A 22,917-nucleotide genomic window follows, 5' to 3' on the forward strand; every position below is an offset into this window, starting at 1 on the left:
GCAGCCGACCCAAGAAACTCTTGCAAATGTTGCCTTCTCCCCCAGGGTTAGTCCTCGGTTGCTGTGATGGAAGGTCCGTTGTAAGTTACTAACGGGAAGGTGGAGGTGGCAGGAGAGCCGGCCAGGTCTATCCTGCAGCGTCAGGTGCCCGTGTCCTCTCTCAGGGGGCACACCCCCTATTACAGAAAGTTCTAGTTCACATCTCCAGGTGCTAGGCTGGTAAGAGCAGAGATGAGACATGCTCACGGGTGCACACATACATCGTTGCGTGTAACACGACATGTGCAAAGAGACACGTGGGCCAGCCACAGGAGCCGAGGGCAGGGGTGTCCCGGCGGGGGCAGCTGCTCGGGAGCACGAGGCCTGAATCAGCACTGCCCGCCAGAGGTCGCGTCGTTGCTGTGAGGCGGGGCCGGGCGGGGACAGCAGGGGGAGAGAGAAGGCAGAAAGTCACCCAGGGCCAGGTGGTGGCAGCTGCCCAGCTGCCCACTGTGGGCCCCACACGCAGCTCTCTGGTTATCCAGGTCTCAGCTCAGAGGTCACCTCCCCCCGGGGGTCTTCCTGGCCATCCCCCAGGGACACGGCTCATCCCATTCTCTTTTCTTCATACCCTCAGCGGCCTGAAGGTGCCTTTCCTTCGTCTGCCCACCTCTTCAGGTGTGTCCCCGCCATGTGCACGGTGGGCTCCTGCCTCGTTGCGCCCTGACAGGTCCTGGGAGTCAGATGGTGGATACGGAGGCTCATATCCACCTGCGGGGTCGGAGCGGGGCCGTGTCTGAGGAAGGCCCCTCTGCTGTTGTGGGGGGTCAACTTTGGGGGTGAAGAGGGGGGCGGGGGGTGGTGGCTGGTCTCGAGTGCTGCAGACCCAGGGCCGGGCAGTGGGGGTGGGGTGCTCTGTCCTGGGGGGCGGAATCTAGGAAGAAGGAAGGGGGAAGGTTATGTGTCCAAATTTGGGCAGATGGGGTGGGCCGTGTCTCTGGGCCATCCAGGTCCCTGGCATTTGGGGCAGTGGCACTGGCCACGCGTGCGGGCGAGCTTGCCCGAGGGGAGGCTGCCGGGCAGTTTCCCGCTGGCCGGTCTCAGCTGCGAGCTGGTCGTGGGGGCCAAAGGCATTCGCGGCCGGTCCTGGGGTTTTGTGTGGTCCTGTCTTTCCTTTATGGTCGGTTTGTTTTCTGCTACGGTGTCTTCCTCTGACCTCACGCCACGTTCACGCAGGGAGAGGGTGGTGGGTGGTTTGTTGCTGACCACCAGGGACCAGAGTAGGCGCCTGTGTGTTCAGGTGAAGGAAGCCCCATTGATCCCCTGGAAGCTGGTGGCCTCAAACTTTCTTTTAAAACATAACCAAAGGGGAACGGGGCGGGGGTGGCGGCTTGAAATCCACTTTTCCTCATTCTGGAAGCATCCAGGGCTCCTGCAGAATAAATTTGTGATTTTATGTCGGGCACACAGGGAGCCAAGTGTTTTCGTTTGGATAAAACAGGACGTGTTGGGGAGGCCGAGAGCCCCTCACGTGGCTGCGCAAGGGGAGGGCGCTGAGCTCCCCAGGTGCAAGGGGGGTCTCACGAGCCTGACCTGGGGCCTCTGTAGCCCCTGGGTCCCAGCTGGACTCAGAGTCAAGGGAGTCTCTAATTGATGAAAGCACCTCGTTAGCGAACAGCCTGCAGTGAAGAGAGCATGAACGTTCCCCAGCCCACGCCACAACGCACAGAGAGAGACTTCAGAGGGGGGGTCTCAGCTTCCTGATACACAAAAGCACATCCATGTGCTCAGTCTTTGAAATTGCCAGTGGGAAAATTTCCAAAGAGATTTTCAGAAAGGAGGTAAATGAGTCGACTCATGAAGAACTCATTTTGCCCAAGATGATTCTTGAACAAAATGCTGACAGCTGGGCATCTTCAGGAGGGAGAGATGCGTTTGCGGTAGGGACGGGGGAGGCCTGGCTGTGGTGGGATTCCCATCTCACCGTGGGCCCCAGGGCTGCAAAACAGGCAATAAGGCCTGTGTTCATCGACCTTTTGGGGTCATGCATTTGAGGATTGGGTGGGCGAGCTCCAAGCGTATTGCGTGTGCAGATAGCTCCAGTTTTAGGAATTTTACTTTTCATAGCCACCATGATCTAGAGCCATCTGCATGTGCTGAGGACTTTGTGTGCATGTGGCATTGAATTCTGGTGTGGTAGCCTCAGCCTCCACTCTGCGTATAAGAAAACAGGCTCAGAAGTGTTAGTAGCCAGAGAGTAGCAGAGTAAGGACGTGAACTTGAGCTGTCCAGCTCAGAGTCCCTCCCCTTAGCGCCCGCACGGAGGCCTGAGTCACCACTCCCTGAAGCCCACCGTGGATCGTCCTCTGGTTTGAATGGTTCTCCACTTAGGCAGGAGACGTCCCTTGAAGGAAGGACCTTACTTCTCGACCGCCTTATCCTCAGTGCCTGGAAGAAAATAGGCTCTCAGCTAATAACTGTTCAGTGGATGGGTGGTTGGATGGATAGAGGGATGAGTATATGATGGATGATAGATAGGTGGTTGGATAGTTAGATGGATGGGCACATGGGTGGAAAGATGATTGGATGGATGGATAGGTGGAGGGTTGCATAGTTACATGGATGACCAGGTAGATGGAGAGATGGTTGTATGGATGGGTGTAGGGTAGTTGCATAGTTACATGGATGACCAGGTGGATGGAGAGATGGTTGTATGGATGGATGGATGGGTGTAGGGTAGTTGCATAGTTACATGGATGACCAGGTGGATGGAGAGATAGTTGGATGGATGCATAGGTGGGAGGATAAGTGATTGGGCAGTTGTGTAGTTAATGGCTGAGTAGGTGGGTGGATGGATGGACAGGGGGTTGTGTAGTTAGATGGATGACAAGGTGGATGGAGAGATAGATGAATGGACAGGGGAGAGTAAGTGGATGGTGGCTGTGTAGTTAAATGGCTGGGTAGGTGGGTGGATGGGTAGATGGATGTATGTTCAGAGCTCACCCCACAGAGGTGAAGTCACAAATCCCAGCGCTCCATGTGTGACATGGCCAGGCAGGAGCATGACAGATGGGAGTGTGTGCTCTTGCTGAAGAGGGCAGATGCCAGGCAGGTCCTGCCGGGCGTCACCTCAGGGACTGACAGACCAGGGTGGGCTAGAATTTCTAAGAGAAACTGCAAATCTGATGTTTATGTGAAATATCCTACATTTAAATGTTGAGTGCCTACTCATGTTTTAAAAAGCAATGTGTGGACCCCATAAAACACATGTGTGGACCCTATAAAACACATGTGTGGACCATATATGGCCCGGGGCCACCCATGTGCCACCTCCGACATGAAGTCACTTACATACTTGTTTTTGAGGCCCTCGTTCTTGCTGTGCTGAGGTTGAGGGGATTTTTGACTGCTGAGTTGACATGGGGAGAACAAATGCAACCAAACTGTGGGCAGCAGAGTCACCCAGGCGCAGGACTGGGAGGCCCCCTCGGCTGTCCAGCTGTTCTCTTCCTCTCGCAGGGCGGGGCGGTGCTGGAAGGGCTTGTGTACGACCCTCTCGGCTCCACCCTTGGCTGGAGGAAGCTTCTTGGTGCGGGGCTGAGAAGCGTGAACTCCGCACAGAAGGCCTCAGTTTCTACCCTGCTCTGCCACCTTCCAGCACACGACCGCAGGGAAGTCATCCTCCGGGCCTGCGCCTCAGTCCCCTCGTCTGTAAAATGGGTGTGATGACAACAGAGCCCGTGCTGCAGGGCGGCGGGTGGAATGCAGTGGGACTCAACATACAATGCCTGGAATGGCACTGGGGACCGGAGCGCTCAGAGGGTAAGGTGAGTCTGGGCTCCGCGAGGACAGGGAATCCCTCCCTTTCAGCAGCTTTACGGAGGCGCCATCCACACACATAAGGCCCACCCACCGTGAGGATGCGGCTCCGTGTCTCTGGCATGTTCCTGGAGTCGTGTCCTCACCGCGGTCTCAGGACACTTCCTCACCCCCAGCAGAAGCGTCCCACCCCTCGGCTGTATCCGCAGTGCCTGGAACGTGTCTGGGCGTGGGGACACATCAGAATTTGGCAGTTATCACCACACGGGTTGAGGGAACTGCGTGTGGGGGCCTGTCCTCAGCGTCACCTGCACTGGTGTCCCAGTCTTCGTCATTTTCATCTTCCTCTTCCTCATTCTCTTCGCCTTCACCATCATCTTCAGCAATAACTTCATTAGCGTTTTTATCATCTTCCTCATCATCGTCGTCGTCACTGTCTTCACCATCGTCACCTTCCCCACGCTGGACTCGTGTCCCCTGGCCACGGCTTCCTCACAGGCACTCTGGGGACCTCGGCCTCCACACCGATGTCCAGGCTCTGCCTGTGGGGGGTGAAGCCCCCGCCCAGAGCCCTCCGGGAGGGGAGCCTGGTGCCGGGTCCCGCCTGGACAGGGTCCCTGACAGTGGTGGGACGTGGCAGACCCTCGGGCGTCCAGCCCTGTGCAGTGGCCGGGCTGGGGCTGCCGGGCCTTGCTCACTGTGATCGGCCTTGGACTTTAGGGTCCCAGGAACAGGGCTTTTTGTGTTTAGAAATTTATATGATTTTTCTTTCCTTTTTGCTTAAGCAGACTCATCTGCCTAGCTTTCCTGGCCCTCCGGGGAGCGTCTAGTCTAGTGTGCTGCGGGGCTCCCAGTCTCTCTCTGCTGAGAAATCTTACGGGAACTGGGGTGCGGTCTGCTCCAGGCGGGCACGCCCTCCCGGCCCTGGATGTGGCACCAGCCTCCGCTTCTCCCCTGTGGTCAGGGGCCTGCATGACTGTGACCTAGCCCCCAAGGTCACCAGGAGGCGCCAGGATGTACTGGACACAGTCAGGGATTGCAATAGAAATGCAAAGGGACTCGAGAGGCAGGGCTGAGCTCAGCCTCTGCAGGATGCGGGGTTTGGGGGGCAGATCACCCTCAGCCCCACAGGGGGACTTGGCTGTCCCGCAGAGGTGGGGTAGGGGCAGGTGAGGCCAGCGTGGATCGGGCAACACACTGGCTATAAACTATGCATCTTGCCTGTTCTGCTTTTAGATAAGTAGCTAAGCAACAGAACACAGAGTTTCCAAATCAGGGAAAGTTTAATTGGCAAAACCTAAGCCTCAGAGGATATGAATATGAAGCTCTATCTTTTTGGGTAGCAGTTATGGTGTTCAGAAGGGGAGAGCCAGCCTGGGCGTGGGGAGTGGGGCCGAATCCCATCCCGTGCAGGGGAGAGGCTCTGGCTTCCTGGTCAGTATCCCTGGGTAGTGACCTTGTTCCTTTTGGGTCCTGGGGGGAGGTTAGCTGCTGCTTGTTTTCTTTTGTTACTTAGGAATCTGTAGAAGATGGTATAGCATGTTTGCTAAGAAAATGCAAGACAACATCAACCCCCATTCATTATTAATCAGACATGATTCTCAACCCCGGGAGCAGGCGGCCCAGTCGGTTTGGAGGTTGCCTGGCTGAAGTCGTGGACTGAGTGAGCCCAGGGAGTCTCTTGGCTTGGCAGTGCCTGCAAAATGGGTGTGAAACACCAGCCTGCTCGGGTACTTGCAGGGACACTGCACTGCCCTGCTCTACTCATTATTGGGACTTGTCATATTAGAGTAGCAGTTGTTATAACAGCACAATGATAGGTCATTAACATTTACTGACCTATGTCACGTGTCAGGGGCTGTGCTGTGCCTGCATTCACTCCAGCCTCAGATGCAAATGCCGTTATTAGCTGTACTCAGCAGCTGAGGAAGTGGCTCAGAGAGATTAGGTAAGATGTCAGGGTCGCACAGCTAGTGTGCAGTGGAGCTGAGATTTGACTCAGGCAGGCTGAACTCCAGACCCTGTGCTTGGAGCCACCCTACTCCGTGGAATAGTTGCAGACAGGCAGTTGGGTTGTTTGTGCTGCGTTTGTCCTCCATAGTCCAGGATGGCTGCAGGAGCACCAGCCACTGTCCTCACATCCCAAAGGAGCAAACATCTCACCTGAATCATTGCGTCCAGAGGGCTCTTCCCATACACATCCACCTGGTTGGAGCTCCATGGCTGGGATCTCTTTGCCTGGCCGTGCTTAGCTGGAAAAGAAACTGCCCTGGATAGAATTTGAGTTCTGAGATAAGAAGGGAAGAACAGAGACTGGGTGGGAACTGGCCATTTCTGCCACTGTAGGTGTTCAAATTGACTTCGTTAGACTAAAGAAGAAAGGAGGGGACGGCTGAGCAGATGGACGAGTGAACGCAGAGCACCCCATCTGTTAGGTGGCCGCGGTTTCTGAAGCAGCCTGGTCCGGGGAGTCCGTGCAGAATCCCGTGGGCTTGGACAGAGCTGCAGGGAATCTGTCAATGGCTCCAGGGCGTGACGAGCCACAAGAAGTTGGGAATGGGGACTCTGGGGCCCTGGGGTGACCTGGACAAACACTGCTACCCCATCCCCCACACCCCGGACATTTTAGTTCAACCACAGATGTTTCCGGAAAACCTGTGTGTGCCACTCTCTGCACTGGATGTGGGGTGGAGGGAGGGACAGAGCAGAGGCAGGGGCTGCCTCTGGAAGCTTCCATTTTACCGGCAAGTGTGGGGGGAGAGGAGGTCAAGTGAGAACTTGAGTGGTGGGTGTGGGATGCGCAGCCTGGGTGCAGGAGGGCGTGGCGTGAAGCGCACACAGCTAGGACAGTCCCCGATCCCACCTGTTGCTCCAGACGCCCTGCCCTGTGCCGGTGGGGCCAGGTGTCCCGCGTGGCACCGAGGGGGTTCCGAGTCTGGGGGAAACGTGCCGTGTGGGGGGCAGCCTTGTCTGTTTGAAATCAAGGGCAGTTCTAGGTGGCGTTCTGTTTCTGCTGGTTTTCCCAACCAGCCTTGCCGGGCACCCACCTGGGCCCAGCCCTGAGCCGGGCAAGGCCCTTCCTCCAGCTCCCAGGCTGGCACCGAGGCAGGCCGTGAGCCCGGGGGAGGGAGTGGCTGTTAGGGATGGCTGAGTCTGCGGGGCTGGACCTGGAACCCCGGGAAGCAGGGAGGATGAGGGGGGCCTGGCGGGGGAACAGCCCAGGCGGAAGCTCAGAGGCAGGAAACAGCGTCTGGGAGCAGAGGCTGAGCCTGTCACCTGCGGTAGGTACTTCGTGCTGCCTCAGTCTCTCCTCAAGGCTCAGCCCTGCGCGATTAATCAGAAAGCTGCTGAAAGAGGAAATCATGAACATGATGTGTTCGTGCCTTAAACACTTTATTTTAGCCTAAATTGTGCAGATTTGCATTTATGCGGCCATTTTTTTTGAGGTAGGAGCAAGGATATTTCTTTGAGGAACGATCTACTACGGGCAGAGTGCGCCTCCGGCACATTCTCCTGTCACTCTCCGAGGAGGAGGGAGCATCGGAAGAGGCTTGGACGCGTCCTAAGTGCCGACTCCTTCCCTGGCGGTGGGACCTGCCCCCCACGCGTCGCACTTCTCTCTCCCACGCGAACTTGGCGGTGGCGTTTTTAGAAACTTGCCTTGACTGACTCTAAAGGCTTCAGTGTAGTTTTCATAGAAATAACATTTTCATTTTATATCCGTATGAGATCATTTAATCAGTGTGCATAAAGCTTAATTAAATTACCTAATTACGGAAACAAGTACACCTGGTACAAATAGTTTTGGGAACAAAAGCAGCGGGTTCCGGACAGATGCACAACTCGGCTGGTGGGAACAGAGCGTGTGGGGTCGGGCTGGGCAAGTCCGGAGTCCACGGGGCAGGCTGTGGGGACAGGCGGGGTCCCGGGCACGGCCCGGGCTGCGTCCACAGGAGGGGTTTCTTCTCCAGGGACCCTCAGCCCGGCTCTGAGGCCTTTCCCCTGGTGGGACCAGGCCCACCCAGGTCACGTAGGGCCACCTCCCTCCCTTGCAGTCAGATGACTGTGGGCCTTAGTCACATCCACAAAACGCCGTCACAGCAGTCCCCTGGGTGGCTGTCTGGCTGCGCGCTGAGCACTGGAGCTTTGCCAGGTTGGCGACTCAAACTGACCGTCCCAGACTCGAGGGCGGCCGGAAGCGGATGCGCAGATCTGACTCCACAGCTGATCCCTGGGAAGCCAGCGTGCAAGCCAGGCTGGTCGGGGACCCAGATGACCAACCGCGACACGACCTCGCAGTTTCTGCGTCCTCTCTGGGACCTGCAGGGCCAGCCTCCCCCGTGAAGGCCGGTGGGGCGGTGCCCGGTGCGGTTCCGCAGCGGCGCTGATCCACCGCCAGGCTGGCTGGTTTCTTTCCCCAGGCCCTAACCGGGCATCGAGGCTTTGCCCTGCGTTTGCTGTGACAAACATCCTTACACACGTCTGCAGGAGGCCCACTGGGTACCAGCACCTCGGAGAACCTGTTCTCGGGCTCGGAACCTGTGGGTCGGAGAGTCCGTGCGTTTGTAAGTTTTGATGGGTCTTCACACCTTATCGCCAGGGAAGCCCCCACGGCAGCGCCCTGGTTGTCAGTCCTGGCACACTGCTGGAGGGGCTCTGTCTACACTCCTGCCAGCACTGTGGGTTTCCAGGCTTTTGCCCTCTGGCAGGTGGCACCATGACATGCTGTTTGGGGTCGTGGTTACTTACACTGGGGTCTGTGAGTGATGCTGGGCTTTGGACCCTACAAAACTCCCACAGCTGTTGTCCAGTTGCACAGCTTAGGGTTAGCTGTGTCCCGTGTGCCCACGACCACGCTCCCTGCAGCCAGGCCCCTGGTGACGCCTCTGCCCGTTTGGCTGTGCCAGCTTGAGTGCCCAGCACTGTGCAAGGGGATAGGGATGTGGCAGTGACTAGGCAAAGTCCCTGCCCCCGTGGGTCTCAAGTCCCTAAATGGCCAGTTTGGTGCTTTGTCCAGGGGTTGCAAGCACACTGCCGCCCTCAGGCTGTGGTCGCTGTCTAGGGCTGGGAGCCTGGGGTCTTTCACGGCCTGAGGGGCGGCTGGCCCGTGGCTGCCCTGCTACTGTGCCACAGCCAGGCTTTGGGTTCAGGTCTCTTGGTAAAAACCTGGTGGTCTCGCCTTGATGCTTCACGCATGCATTCCTTCACTCATTCATTCTGAGTTCCATGCATGCATTCCTTCACTCATTCATTCTGAGTTCCGTGCATGCATTCGTTCACTCATTTATGAAGCGGTCACCGACGTCGTCATGGTGATGAGTATACACAGAGCTTCACCATGTTCGCCACGCTACCTGCCGCGGGCCTGCGGTCGTGTCTGAACACAAGTTGAAATATGTGTCATTTGATTAACCGTTAATGTCCTTTGCCCTCCTTTGTGTTGCAGAGAGGGCGCTACGTGTTTTTAATCATGTGTGGGAGGCTAAGGGGACCTGCCCAGCAGGACGCTTGCTGGGCAGGGGTGCGGTGCGAGGGCTGGGAGCTCCTGAGCAGGGAGGCCATGGCCTCTGCCCCGGGGGCCCCTGTGAGGCTGGTGGCCGGGGTCAGGGCGGTGGCTGCGCAGTGGAACCCGGCAGACTCGGAGATCCCGGGGGGAGGTGGGGGGGGTGGGAGTGAGGAGCGAGTGGAACCAGGAGGCTGTGCGGGGGCGGGTGGCTGCCTGGGTAGTGGCCGGAGCCAGCCTCCGAGCTGGGGACACTGGACGCTGAGCAAGTGTCGGGGGGTGGGGACGTGGTGTGAGGAGGTCAGCTGTGGCCATGTGATCTTGAGGTCCTGGGGTCACATCTCCCTGCTGTCCCTGGGGCGGGGCTGGCCCCTCGGCGTGCTGACCGCCTGCTTGCAGGGAGGTGGCCAGGACAGGGGCTGGTGTTGCCCAGGTGGACACGCTCTGTCCCCTCTGCCCGGTGCCTGTCCCTGGTCCAGGCCTCATCCTGTAGACCACCTGCCCTCAACAGGTCCCCTCTTCTCCCTCACCCTGGGGGCCTGAGGCTAATGGTCCACGTGCTTGTCCCCACCCGCCCCGACAGTGAGCGCACGCGGGGCCCGTACCCCGCTGGGGGCCTGCTCGTCTGGCACGGTTGTCCCATTGAACGACATGCCGCCTCGCTGGGGAACCCCGTCTCCAGGCGGGGGCCGCCACGTTCCTCAGTGACTCAAGCTGGGCTGCGGGCAGGACTGGTGTTCCCGGGAGGGAGGCTCCCGAAATAGTCCCGGCGTCCCCATGGGTGTGGAGCTGCCTGTTCCCCAGCTGCGGCTTCTCTCTGCAGGAAGCTTTCTGCCTTGTTTGGAGGGAGTCGCTTCTCAGCTCCTGCTCCACACTGACGTGACTTTAGACATTGATTTAATAACCTCTGGTGTGATGTCGGCGCTGGCAGGCGATGGAGACTGGGGATGTGCGTGTAGGGGGGCAGTCTGGCCATGTGGGGAGGACACCCAGGCAGGCAGCAGAGCAGGGGGCGTGCAGGGACGGTTTGGAAACTGCATCTCCTAGGGGCACAGCCACGTGCTGGGCTTGGCGCTTCTCTGCTGTCCCCCAGAGCTTCACCCCAACTTGAGAGCTGGGTCCTGGCATCACTACCCACCAGTAACGGGCGTCTGCAGGGATTTCCTCTCCTTCCTTTTTCGGGGGAAAAACCGAAGATCCGGGGGAGTAACCTGCCCGTGCCCACGGCGAGACGGTGGCCGGCCAGGGCTGACATTCTTGAGTGACTTAGGCTAGAACGCTGGCTCTCTCCTCTGTGACGATGGCCTTGCTACCAAAGGGCCTTTCTAGGCGGGGCAGGGAGCCAGCTTGGGCCCCCCCTCGGGAAGCTGCAAGTCTCGGGAAAGAGATGGGAATGCCCCACAGCCGCTGGGCCTGGGCCTTGTTTTGCCAGGATGGTCTTTTGCCCAATCTCGGACGGATCTCAAAACCACACCCACACTGGGGGCTTCACCGAAATCACCTCTCTCTTCCCCGCACTTCAGGCTCTCATTTCAGGGGCTTGGTCCAAGCTGGCTACCCTCAGCCCACCCCAAAAACAGGTCCTCAGATATGCAAGCAACGTTCTGTTTGCAAGCAACAAAACTCAACCCAAAGGGCCATAAGCAAAACCGAAAACATGTTTGTCGACATGACTGAAGTGCAACAGAGGGGGCAGCTGCAGGTCCGGCTGGATTCTGGGCTGAACCCGCGTCGCCGGGACTCAGATTCTGTCCCTGCTCCACCTGCCTCGCTTGTCGGCCTCTGTCCCCACCTCCCTCCTGGAGGCCCTGCCTTCACGACCGCAGTTAGCTGGTCACCTGGCTGGCAGGTAGCTGAGCTGGGGCCTGAATTCAAACCCTGTGTCAGTGCTGTGGGCTGCAGCGCTGATCCGGAAGGAACAGAAATTCGACAGCCTTTCACAGACCTGACACACGGGCCGGGCACCTGTGACATCGATTCTGGAGCCCAGCCTGGGCATCCTGACCACCCAGCGTGCCGGCCTGTCAGCTCCACCTCCGGGCGACGTCCTGCGTCCACCCTTTCTCTCCATCACTCTGCCCCCTCCCTGTGTCTCCTCTGCCGTGTTCACAGCACAGGGCCCGTGTGCAGGTGACCACTGCAGATCTGTCACGGGGAGAGGCCAGTCCCCATGGGGTTACTCGCTGGGCTGCTGTTCGTGTCCTGACAGCCCCCAAGGCCCCCACGATGACTCGCATCCCCCTTCCCGGGTGTGCAGTGTCAAAGCCTTGGATGTCTAAGTCCCCGGGGCCTGTTCAGCCCCTTCCTGGTCCCCGGCCCAGCCCGTCCTCGTCTCCCCACCCCCCTCTCCTGGTGCACAGGCGGGGCCGGGTGGGGAGACGGGCAGATGCTCTTCTCTGTCCCTGGCGTTTCTTTTCTTGGTGTCGCTCCCACACCCACGCGGTGCCGTAATTAACCGCCACACTTGGGCTTCGCAGCGGGAGAGTCAGAAATAGACCACGGCTTCCCCGGCTCCGGCAGCTCCAGCACGTCACTGGCGGCTCCGTTTGTGAATCGGGAGCCGGGAGTGGCTGCGGGGGTGGGAGAGTCGGGGACGCCCGCGGGGGTTCTGGACCCTGCCCCGCCCCGCCCCTTGGGGCTTCCTCAGTTCCCAAAGCTCTGCGGGGGCTGTTTCTAGATGCTCCTTTGAGAGCACCTTGTTCGTGAGGCTGCGAGCGCAGGAGGCTCTGGCAGGGCCCCTCCCCTGTGCAGCTCCGTAGTGCGGGGAAAGGGACCGGCATCCGCTGACTTGTGCCCCCAGCGGCCCGCTGGCCGTCACCAGGAGCCTACCACGTGGCCCCCGGGCTGGGCTCTGCCCGTGCACGAGTGTGTGGGTGTGTCTGATGGACGCGCAGGGAGGACCAGGCAGAGACCAGGCTGGGGAGGACGTCGGCGCACGAGTGACGCAGGCGAGGGGGGGGTCATGAGAGGCCGGGTGTGCGGAGTGAAGGGTTTGATTCGGTTTAATCTGTGTAGAATATGGTGCCGCCCAAGACCCGAGGCCGCTGGTCAGGGAAGAGGAGGAAGAATTGGCTCTCAGGCCAAGGGAGCAGAGACAGGTACAAGGAGGTGATGGCATCCCCAGGGCAGTCCCAGCCACCCTCCTCCTGCCTCCCTCAGCTCACAGCCAGGGAGTCCTGGTGGCCTCTGTTTACTTCCCACAATCTGCCCTTGGCCGGAGGAGACGTACAAAGGAAGTGCCGCGTCACCGGTGAAGGATCACGGGCCCCTGTCCCTGATAGGCCCAGTGGTGTCCATTTCTGTTGCCCTAAAAGTGCCTGTGCCTCCCCCTCCCCAGTATCCATCCTGTCCCCTGAGCCCTTCCGTGGCCAGAATTGGGGTCCTTTGTGTCACTGCTTCTCCCGTGACGGCCTGTTGTCATTCAGACCTGGCGGGTGGGGGGCTCTTGCTGTTCCTGTGTCACAGAGGCTCAGACACACGGAGGAGCAAGCTAGTCCCCAGGGGCCCGCGCTGAAGGGGAGACCCCTTGGGGCTCAAGCTCAGGTCTTCAAACACTGGTGTTACTCCAGTCTCTCACCTTTTCATACCTGCAGTGGGGGGTGGGGATGCTGGCATTTTTTAAATGCCTCTGTACAGTCCCACAAATGTTATTTGTTGAGAACCTAATGACGGCAATCACGGTAACACAATAATGGTCACAACAAAGGCAGACTTGCTGTGCAGTCGTGAGGGATCTGGCCTTGGGAGGAATTTGTTTTCACGAATGACCTCATTTCACGTGCACGACACCCCTGGGAAGGAAACCAATGTCTCAGGCTTGACAGAGGAGGGTCCGCGGCTTCCCCAAAGCCACAAGGGTGGTCAGTGCTGGAGCCAGAATGTGAACTTGGCTGACACTGACCGCTGTGGAGTCCTAGAAAAGCCCCGCCGGTGGCTGCATTGCGGTCGGGTACACAGGTGGCCGGGCCTCCGTGCTGCAGGGACGGCAGAGGGACCCGAGGGAGAGGCGAGGTCTGACAGGTGCAGTTCGCGTCCAGGTCCTGGCTGCTGTGCTGAGTCTCCTGTGCTCTCTGTGGCTCTGCACGTGGAGGTGGAGGTGGGATGTGGCATGGGGACAACAGACGGCAGAGCAGGGACACGCAGGTGGGACATGGCCATCAAAGTTTCCTCTTCCATGATGCCTTCCTTGGTTACCCCTCCCTCTATCTTTAAGCCCAGCGTGCGACCAGCTGAGCGAAACTGTGTCTGGAGAGGTGTGATCTTCCCCTGGCCGGTTCCTCTTCTCCATTCGGGTCTCCACGGAAGTGCATCTGCCCCAGGTTCTGAGTGTGTCTGTCCCTGCCCAGTCTCTCCTCCATCTGGACCCCGGTTTCATTTCCTCCAAGGCATTGGCTACTCCCTGAAATGATGTGTGTCTGCCTTTTCCTCTAGACTGTGAGCTTCCCAAGGTCAGGGAAGCCTTACCTGGTTCAGCACCGTGTCCGGGCAGCGCCTGGCACATAGCAAATATCCCATCGTCATTTACTGAGCGATTGGAGAAGTGGCAGTTGGACTGTTCTGACCAGGCTGCAGGAGCAACTAGGTCTAGTGAGCTACGCTTTGCGGACATGGCTTAGGCAGACTGGCGGGGACATTAGTCCTGGATTCCAGCCAGCTGTCGGGGGGTAGGGTCAAGTCTTCCAAGACTTCAAGACAAGACGTGGAAACAACCGCCCACTCGCGGTGCCAGAGGACAAAGCCCCGGGGAGCCCAGTGGCTGCTGTGTTTGGCTGTGGAGGAGGAGCAGCTGCGCAGGGCCCGCCCTGGGCTTTGTGCTGGGACAGGGATCACAAATGGGAGACAAAGACTTTTGGAGGCAACATCCTCGCTGGGGCGGAGTGTTGCGTCCTGAACTCTGGGCATCCAAACTCCAGGCCCCGTTTGAACGCCCTGTGGTGGCTACAGGATCCGGAAGTGGGAAGGTTTCTGGCTCTGACCCAGGAACAACAACATTTTAGTTGCAAAAGTAATTGGAGCTTGGCATTAATTTTGGCTAATTATGCCTCCCATTCCTGACAAGGCTTTTATGTTTTTTTGGTGGTGGTGGTTATATTTTTTATTTTTATTTTCTGGCTGTGTCCGCCAACTCCCGCAATGAGAGACGATTTGAAAAAGAAGTAATAATTTGTCTTCGTATGGCACCCTGGGTCTGGGCTGACGCGGGCGGGGGTGTGCGTGGGTGGGTAGGTGGGCGGGCCGACCTCCCGCAGCGGCCAGTGCGGGAGATTCCGTTTGCACCGGAGAGGCCAGTGCGGGAGATTCCGTTTGCACCGCAGCGGAGCTGCGCTCACCGGCGGGAGGCGGGAGGCGGGAGGCTCCGCGGACCGCGCCCTTAGACGCGCCTGGGTGCGGGCTGGGCGGAGACTCGTTCAGCAGGCAGAGCTGAGGGACAGCCCCTGCTCCCGGGGCTGGGGGCTCCGGTGTGGCCGCGGGAGGCGGCGCTGGGAGGCGTGGATCTCCCGGCACCTCAGGGACCAGGAGCCTGAAGACGGGCGGTGCGCCTCTCCCCGAGCCGGCGGGCCGGAGGAAGAATTTCCCGAGTGGGTCTCTGCGCTGCTTACACAGGCTGCCTGGGTGCAGAGTCCAGACCGGGCAAGGTGTGGGCGACAGATCAGAAACATGAAGACTCGCACAGGTGGAACTGGAGCAAGGACTACCCTAGTGCTCGCTCTGTGACAGGGCAGCGTTCACGCCCATCTGGGAGTCGGAGCGATCTTGCCGGCAAGGGGCAGCCAGCAAAGGTTCACTTTCTCTCCTCCCACTTTTTGGGAGGTGATTTTTAGGGAGTGTGCCAGCCACCTCTCACCCTTGCAGTCCCTGGATGGAACTTTCAGGCAGCCACCATGGTGCAAAATGTAATTCTAGTGTTTTTCCGCAGACGGCTGAGCCAAAGACCAGCTGTGGAGGAGCTGGAGAGAAGAAATATCTTGAAACGTAAGTAGCTGGTGATTCCCCAAGAGGTTTTCCCGGCATGTGTGCTGAGGCTGTTGCACGAGTCCGAGTGCTTATAACCCAGCCCATCTCTGCAGACTAAATGCTCCCTGCTCCCATTAAATCTGAGCAGCTGAGGGATTCTGAAAGCAAGCCCGTAAAGGAAAGTGCATACATCTCTTTAAAATTCAAAATAAAAAAAAAAAGCTCTCCTCCTAGCATAAAGATGTTCCTATCATCGGGTCATTTAGTCAGTCCTGTAGATCTAAGGGAAATGGGTCATTACCCATTTTGCATGCTGGGTTTCAAGAAGATTTTCCTGGCAATTTTGGGTGGGGGCTTCTAGTGACCACAGAGGTCACAGGTAAGCTGTAGATGGTGTCATAAATCCTGCCAGAGAAGGACACGCCCCTTGATGGTTCTACTTAGGAGGGGTGAAGCAGTCTGCTCAAAGTAACAGTGAAGCCCCAGGAAACCTGACTGTGGCTCAGAACTTTGAGATTCCAGGACCTGCCGTCCCTCTGGGCCTGGCACCCCTTGAGTTCCCCCAGTTGGCTACACAGTTGTAGCATATGCTGTACCCCAGTGCTCATGAGTAATTTCCATGGTATAGAGAATAATGTTCCATTTCATTGAAGTCACTTCAGAAGTGTTTCTCAGTTCTTTAGCTTGTCAGTTTTGGTTTTTAATTTTTTTTTTAACCTAAACTGTCTTCTAAGGGCCTGGATTTTAAAGTATGTTCTTTTTTTCCACCCCTCTCTCTTTACGTGATGAACACTGTAAACATTCTTTGAGTTTGGTTCACCTGTGAACACCTTGTTACTGCATTAGAGCAGTTCCAAGTCAGGAGGCAGACCACGGAGCCCGTCGGCCGGGGTCCTGAGCTCCGACTGATTCCTCTCTCCCCCCTTGGCCTCAGTGCCTTCATTAGCTGCCCAAAACAATCCCTCCTTTATAGATTGTTGAAAATATTTAACCATTAGATAGAGAATTCTTCATCTTATTTTTTCAACTTCAGGGACGGTGACTACTAGTCTGTATTGTGTTAACTAGGTCATGTTAACATAAAGGGGGGTTTAAAGACAAGCTTTTCATTGGTAACACACTTAATGAAGTAGGCAGACAGAAAAAGCAAGCTGTTTCAGCTACCAAATACTTGAATTTTTAAAAATTGAGTCCTTTATAAAGCTTGTAAATCAGATGCCACTAAAAGTAGCAGTCCAGATGTAAGCCAGGCAAGTTCAAGCCTTGGGACATGCCACGTGCCAAGTGTGCCGTCCACTGCAGGGAGAGGGGACTGCAGTCCAGGAGCCACTCTGCATTCAGTAGTAGCCTCACCCTCCTGTTGTGGGCAGCCAGGTCCTTCTATCGACAAGTGCTTCTAATTGTGTTTTTCTTTGCAAATAAATGTGAAAGCCTTAAAAATAGAACTGGCTCTGGTGAATAGATAGCTAGTAAGTGGGTAACAGGAACTTATTACACTTCCCGGTGTGCAAAAGGGAAATCGATTTCTTCTGCAGTGGCCATGGCAATCCCGCCATAAACACTGTTGTCACCAGTGAACTGTGCATAGGTTTGTCCTTAGCTTTGAAGCCTGCTAGAGTGTCTTGAGTGGGAGGACCTAAGAATGTCACTACTAGGTCTGTGGGGTGGGTATTTGATGTGCTTTCTTTTGTTCTGTGGGGATGACAATAGGGTGACTATAGCTGTGGATACAGCATCATACTCATGGGCCCTTGACACACAGGATTGCACTCAGGCTATGTTGCAGTTTCTGCTTGTGATCAGTCCTTAGGATGTCATCACTTGGTATTTGCTTCCCTTCAAGTGGGGAACTCAGGACCAATTGCAGTAATATCTGAGGAGCACTCAGAACTCTGCCTGAGTATACATGAATATCGGAGCAAAAGACATGGTAGCCCCTTTATGTATGATGATGATGATTTGACCAAATCTGGGCCATGCATTACAATCAGATTTCAGTGTCTGGTGTATATTCCTTCACTTAATTATCATAATAGATGTGTGAGCTTTTTATTGCTGTGCCCATTTCACTAGTGAAGCAGCTAAGCCTCAGAGATGTAATATGACTTTTTGACAAACGAACATTGGCAAGAAGATAGAGCTAAAGTTCAACCCCAGGTTTGCCTAACTCTAGTGCCCATGCTCGACCATTGCATTAAAAGCAATAATACATTTCTGAATATTCATGGAAGACTCATGTGTAACTTTCCAAGCTGCTGTAGCTATTTCTAGAAAATATGGGTATAGAGGTCCTGATTATAGAGCCCTTGTTTTGTGTAAGGCACAGAGTTTTCTGGGTCTGGAAATGAAAGATCCATAAACACATCACTAAGGGGGAGCTCAGAGGACTGAGGCTTACAGGTTTAGGCTGTCAAGATGGACTTCTTGGAGGAGGTGTCCTGTAGGGCACCTGGCACAGAGAAGCACTCTGACAGGCACTTTCAAAGATCCTGTTTCCAAAGACCCTACTGTGCTTACATGACCTTGGTAGTAATGATGGTGCTTTTCACAATTAAAACACAAAGATCTGATTTTGCTTCAGTCTTTTCACATGGAGGCTACCCTTGGGGTTTGTTCCTGGCCTATTTTAAGAAATCTGAAGAATTTTATATCATCACTTAAATCCCTCATGGCTGGCCTTATAGGGGATACTTTCACAATTTTTTTCTAATTGTATCATCAACTTTCTGATTATAGCTTTAAAAGTATAATTTCTTCCGATTTATCACTTGGATAAAGAATGAAGCACATAACAGGGTTTCATTTCCTTTTCTGCAACACCCTAATCCAAGTTTTTTTTAAAATAAACTACTGAAAAGTGCAGTGGCTATTAAATACTGATATATGCGATATCCCAAACACCCAAATGTTGGAAATGCATCTTTTAAATGACATAATTTCACATCATCTGCCTTTAATGGCAAGTAGTGGGATTTCCCTTTCCAAAAGCTGGTGGTGTTTGTAGGAGGGCTGGTTGTTAAGATTTCTTTCCTAGCAGCAGAGCTCTGTTTAGGTTGGGGACCTGAGGCTTTATTTAGCAAGGGAGAGTACCAGAAATAGGACAGCCGCTATCTTGTATGCCAGGGCAAGGCTTACATTTTTACTATATCTCAGCGCTCTGTTCTATTTTTAGCTTCAAAGTGTAGGTGTGAACACAGCTTGAATGTTAATAGTCACAACTCGCTAAGCAAAGCCCGTTTCAGTGAGAGACTTGGGCTCCTTTGAAGGCACTGTCACATAAAAGTGCTCACACTTCAGCAATGGAGAATCGGCTGGGTTCATAGATACATTCAGATTTGAAATATACCCTGAAAATATAAATCCTAGGCAAGCATGTGTTGCCCACAATCTGAAAAAGGCTTTCCATTTCTTATGTTGGTTGGCTAAAACATATGCACACCTGCTAAATGGAAGAAACAAAAACACAAGCAGTGGCAGTGCTATTTATATTCAGATGTAGATGTACGTTTATTTACTTAGTCTGTTCCAGCTATTTTTATGTGTCATTTAAGTACTACGTGTAAATACACAGGTAAAGATATTTGGGCAGTGTAGAGAGAGAATCAGTGAGAGAGGCAGACAGACACAGAAATACCTAATTCCTGGAAATAAATGGCAGTGCTATCTGCGGTTGTCTCTGATGTAGAGAAGGGCCCAAGGGACTGGGCTGGGATGATGGCAAAGCTTCACGGGGCCCAAGTGCTTCTCTGGAACAATGAAACCACGATCTTTTGAGCACAACTGGCAAAGTGGAAAAAAAAAAACACAGTGACTGGAGAAAAAATGTCCTTAATATTCCACTTTCAGCTGCCAGAACATGGAGATCTTGCATATACTTCCCTGCTAAAGAGAGGTTTCAACCTGTTTGTTTGTTTTCCTGTTTTAATCTTTCACAGAAAGGAATGATCAGACGGAGCAGGAAGAAAGAAGAGAAATCAAGCAGAGGTTGACAAGAAAGGTACTAAGTGCATGCTATTTCCTGATTAGTGAAGGTGGACCTAGAGAAGAGCTGCTGTTGGGATGGGTAGTGCAGGACCTCACTCCGTGATCGTGAATGTTTTCCTGGACAACATGGCATCAGTTAAGTCAGAATATTTGTTCAGCAACAATGAATTAACTCACTGAAAGTGCAGTGTCTGTTGCTACATCCCAGTGTGTGACTCTGACGTTCCCTAGGGATGAGATCCTTCCACAGCGCAGCACAGCTTGTAGGGACAGTGCACTCCAACTGACATTTCCACTTATTTCCCGGTGGAAGCCAGAAGTTGACTGGGCATTTTCTTACTTTGCACCATAGCTAAGAAAAGAATACCTGGATATAGTGTTTTAGTTACTTTCTAGGCTCATCACTTTTGGTCACTTTCAAAAGTCTAGAAGCTCCTTGACTCCAGAGAATTTTATTAGCCTCAAAGGTTTGTAACTATGACTCAAATCGTTAAAATTTACCATGGCACCATTACAGGTAGCAACACTGTAAACTTTACTTCTAAAACCCTGCCCAATTCTAAATTCAAGTGTTCTTCTGTCTCCTCCTCTCCACTGTGCTCCATAATAATGAAATTCTGTTCTACTTGAAGTTAACAGAATATCCTTCCTGAGCTTGACATAGGGGTAGTAGTAGTTACCATTATAATTTTATCAGTACTTTAAAAAAAAGCTTATCTAATCATACTTACAAAGAAGCTACTGATGCCATAAAATTTATTCTAAGTTAATTCATCAACCATTCCTTGAGCCTGTGCTATGTAGTATTGGGGGTGTGAATCCTTCTGCCAAAACGTGTTGGAGGAAGGGGGATTGTGACTTAAAAGTACAGTGTGTAATTTAAGTCCTTCACATTAGATATTGTTTGTATGCAGGTTATATTTCATAGTTTCAGAGTTTTATTTTTGTTTACAGAACTGTGCTGTTTGTTCAGAGTACTTCAAGAAAGCTAGTTTGGCATGTGATACATACCCATGATGATCTTTTATTTTAGCTAAATCAGAGACCCACCGTTGATGAATTAAGGGACAGAAAAATTCTGATACGATTCAGTGATTATGTGGAAGTAGCAAAAGCACAGGACTATGACAGGAGGGCAGACAAACCCTGGACAAGACTGTCGGCAGCAGATAAGGTACAGAACTCTCTGTGCTGGTTGGGGTGTTGTATCTTGTGAAAAGGGTAAAACATGTCATGCTGGGGAGCTTATTCTTAGACAATGGGAGCCATCAGCTATTTAAATTAAGACTATGTCTTCACTAGATACTGGTTTCACAAAGATAATTCAGGGTCAGAGTTGAGCAGTGGTTCTCAACTAGGGAACACTTGTGCCCCTAGGGACACTTTGCAATATCTGGAGACATGCTTGGTAGCCCAACTGGGGTACTATTGTTATCTAATGGGTAGAGGATGCTACTAAACATCTCACAAGACATAGAAAAGCCCATAGGACAGAGAATTATCCAGTCCCACATGTCAAGATTGTGGAAACCGGGACACTATTGTCTATGGGATGAAGCAAAAGTTGGCAAGGCTGGTGTGAAAAAGATCAGCTGATAAATTTAAACAAAAAGAGCTACGGTGGGAATGGAGAGGAATGGAATCAATTCAAGAAGCATTCAGGAGAGCCTCTACAGCAAATAGACAGGAGGTTCTGGATTCTGTCTTGGACTTGTCCAGTCTCTGGGAACCTCCTGAGGTGTCTGAACAGTTAAACAGGAAGAAGGCAAGGAGGTGGTGGGGCACAGAGGCTCTGGGGTGAAGTAGAGTGAATGGACATTTATACAGCACAGAGAGGGTAAGTTCTTGTCCATGGTCAAATGCTGTTGACTGGCAGGATTTAAGGCTTAGAGTGTCTATAGTCTGTCTTTCATACTCTCTTGCCCCTAGTGATTTTCAGAATACTTAAAGCCATTAGAAAGAGAAACATTATACATTCAGCCAAAGAATTTGCTAATTGTTCTTCATCTTTATGTGCTGAGTGTGAATACATGAGCTGACAAATGGACACAGCTATCGCATCAACTTGGCCATTCTTGGTTATTCGTGATGGATGTGCTCAGAGGATCACAGTGATAAGGGGAGAAGAAAAGCATCTCTGGCAGTCTGCAAAGGTGTTTCAGTAGGGATGACATACTCTTGAAATTCTTAAAGCTTTTTTATGTCTGATGTTCTTGTCTCAATTGGCCCCTGGAGGGTTTATGTGAGAGAGAAGTGCATGACGAAAGTGGCGTTGGGAAGATGAAGGGGGCCAGATAAGGGCCATGAAGAGCACTGAAAAGACTGTGATGCATAGCCCACCCCTATGTCATGATGATTTAAATGTTTTTCAAATGGCAGAAAACACACGTATGCTGAAGTTAGAATGACTTCTTTCTAGACTATCTGACTTCAAAAACCCAAGTTTACTAAAAGCTGACCTTTACTCGTTATTTTGGTTTTCCTACTTCATTAGTGCCTTAAGCATGTGCTTGGTCCTTCTGTTAGGTAGGCGCAGGGGGAAGGAGGAGTCGTCTTCCTACTGCAGCACAGCAAATTAATTTACTAAGGACTTCCTGAATACTAGTCCTGACCAGAACAATCAGGCAAGACATAGAAATAAAAGGCATTCAAATTGAAAAGAAAGATGTAAAATTGTCCCTCTTTACAGATGACATGATCTTATACCTAGAAAAATCTAAAGGCTCCACCCAAAACACTATTAGATCTAATAAATTCAGTAAAGTTGCAACATAAAAAATCATTAGTGTTTCTACACACCAATCACAATAGTTACAAAAAATAAAACACCTAGGAATAAATTTAACCAAGGAGAGGTGAAAAACCTCTACAAGGGATACTACAGAACACTGATGAAAGAAAGAGGACCCAGACAAAAATGAAAGATATCTCATGCTCATAAATCAGAAGAATTAGTATCATTAAGATGACCATACTGTCCAAAAATAATCTATAGATTAAATACAAGCCCTATCAAAATACCAATGTCATTTTTCACAGAAATGGAAAAAAATCCCTAAATTTTATATGAAATCAAAGAACAGCCCAAATAGCCAAAGCAATCCTGAGCAAAAAGAACAAAGTTGGATACATCATGTTACCAGACTTCAAAATACATTAGAAGACTATAGTAACCAAAATAGCATGGTATTAGTATAAACAGACACATAGACCGATGGAACAGAATAGAGAACCTAGAAATAAATCCATGTGTTTAAAGTCAACTGATTTTTGACAAAGGTACCAAGAACATACACTGAGGAAAGGACATTCTCTTCAATAAATAGTGCTGGGAAAAATGGATTTCCACATGCAAAAGAATGAAACTGGGCCGCTGTCACTCACCATATACAAGAATCAACTCTCGATGGATTAAAGACTTAAGTAGAATACCAGAAATAATATGAATACTAGAAGAAAACACAGGGCAAACACTTTAAGACATGGGTCTAGGCAAAGATTTTTATGGCTAAGACCTCAGAAGCACAGGGAAAAAAACCCCAAAATAGACAAATAGGACTATATTAAACTAAAAAGCTTCTGTACAGCAAAAGAAAAAATTAACAATCTCTTGAATGGGAGAAAATATTTTTGAACTATTCATCTGACAAGGAACTAATATCCAAAATATATAAGGA

The 22,917-nt window shown here is 52.8% G+C and overlaps 1 protein-coding gene across 1 annotated transcript in view; it reads left to right on the forward strand.

Annotated features, from left to right (window-relative positions):
• PHACTR3 (phosphatase and actin regulator 3) overlaps positions 1-22,917 on the forward strand; it is a 68,259-nt gene that overhangs the window by 41,736 nt on the left and 3,606 nt on the right. Inside the window, exons 8-10 of the mRNA XM_045528471.1 lie at positions 15,219-15,274; positions 19,192-19,253; positions 20,274-20,414. Coding sequence (XP_045384427.1) covers positions 15,219-15,274; positions 19,192-19,253; positions 20,274-20,414 — 259 coding nt within the window. The remainder of the gene's footprint in view (positions 1-15,218; positions 15,275-19,191; positions 19,254-20,273; positions 20,415-22,917) is intronic.

This window comes from Lemur catta, chromosome 17 (assembly GCF_020740605.2).
Source record: "Lemur catta isolate mLemCat1 chromosome 17, mLemCat1.pri, whole genome shotgun sequence".
NCBI classification, from domain to species: domain Eukaryota; kingdom Metazoa; phylum Chordata; class Mammalia; order Primates; family Lemuridae; genus Lemur; species Lemur catta.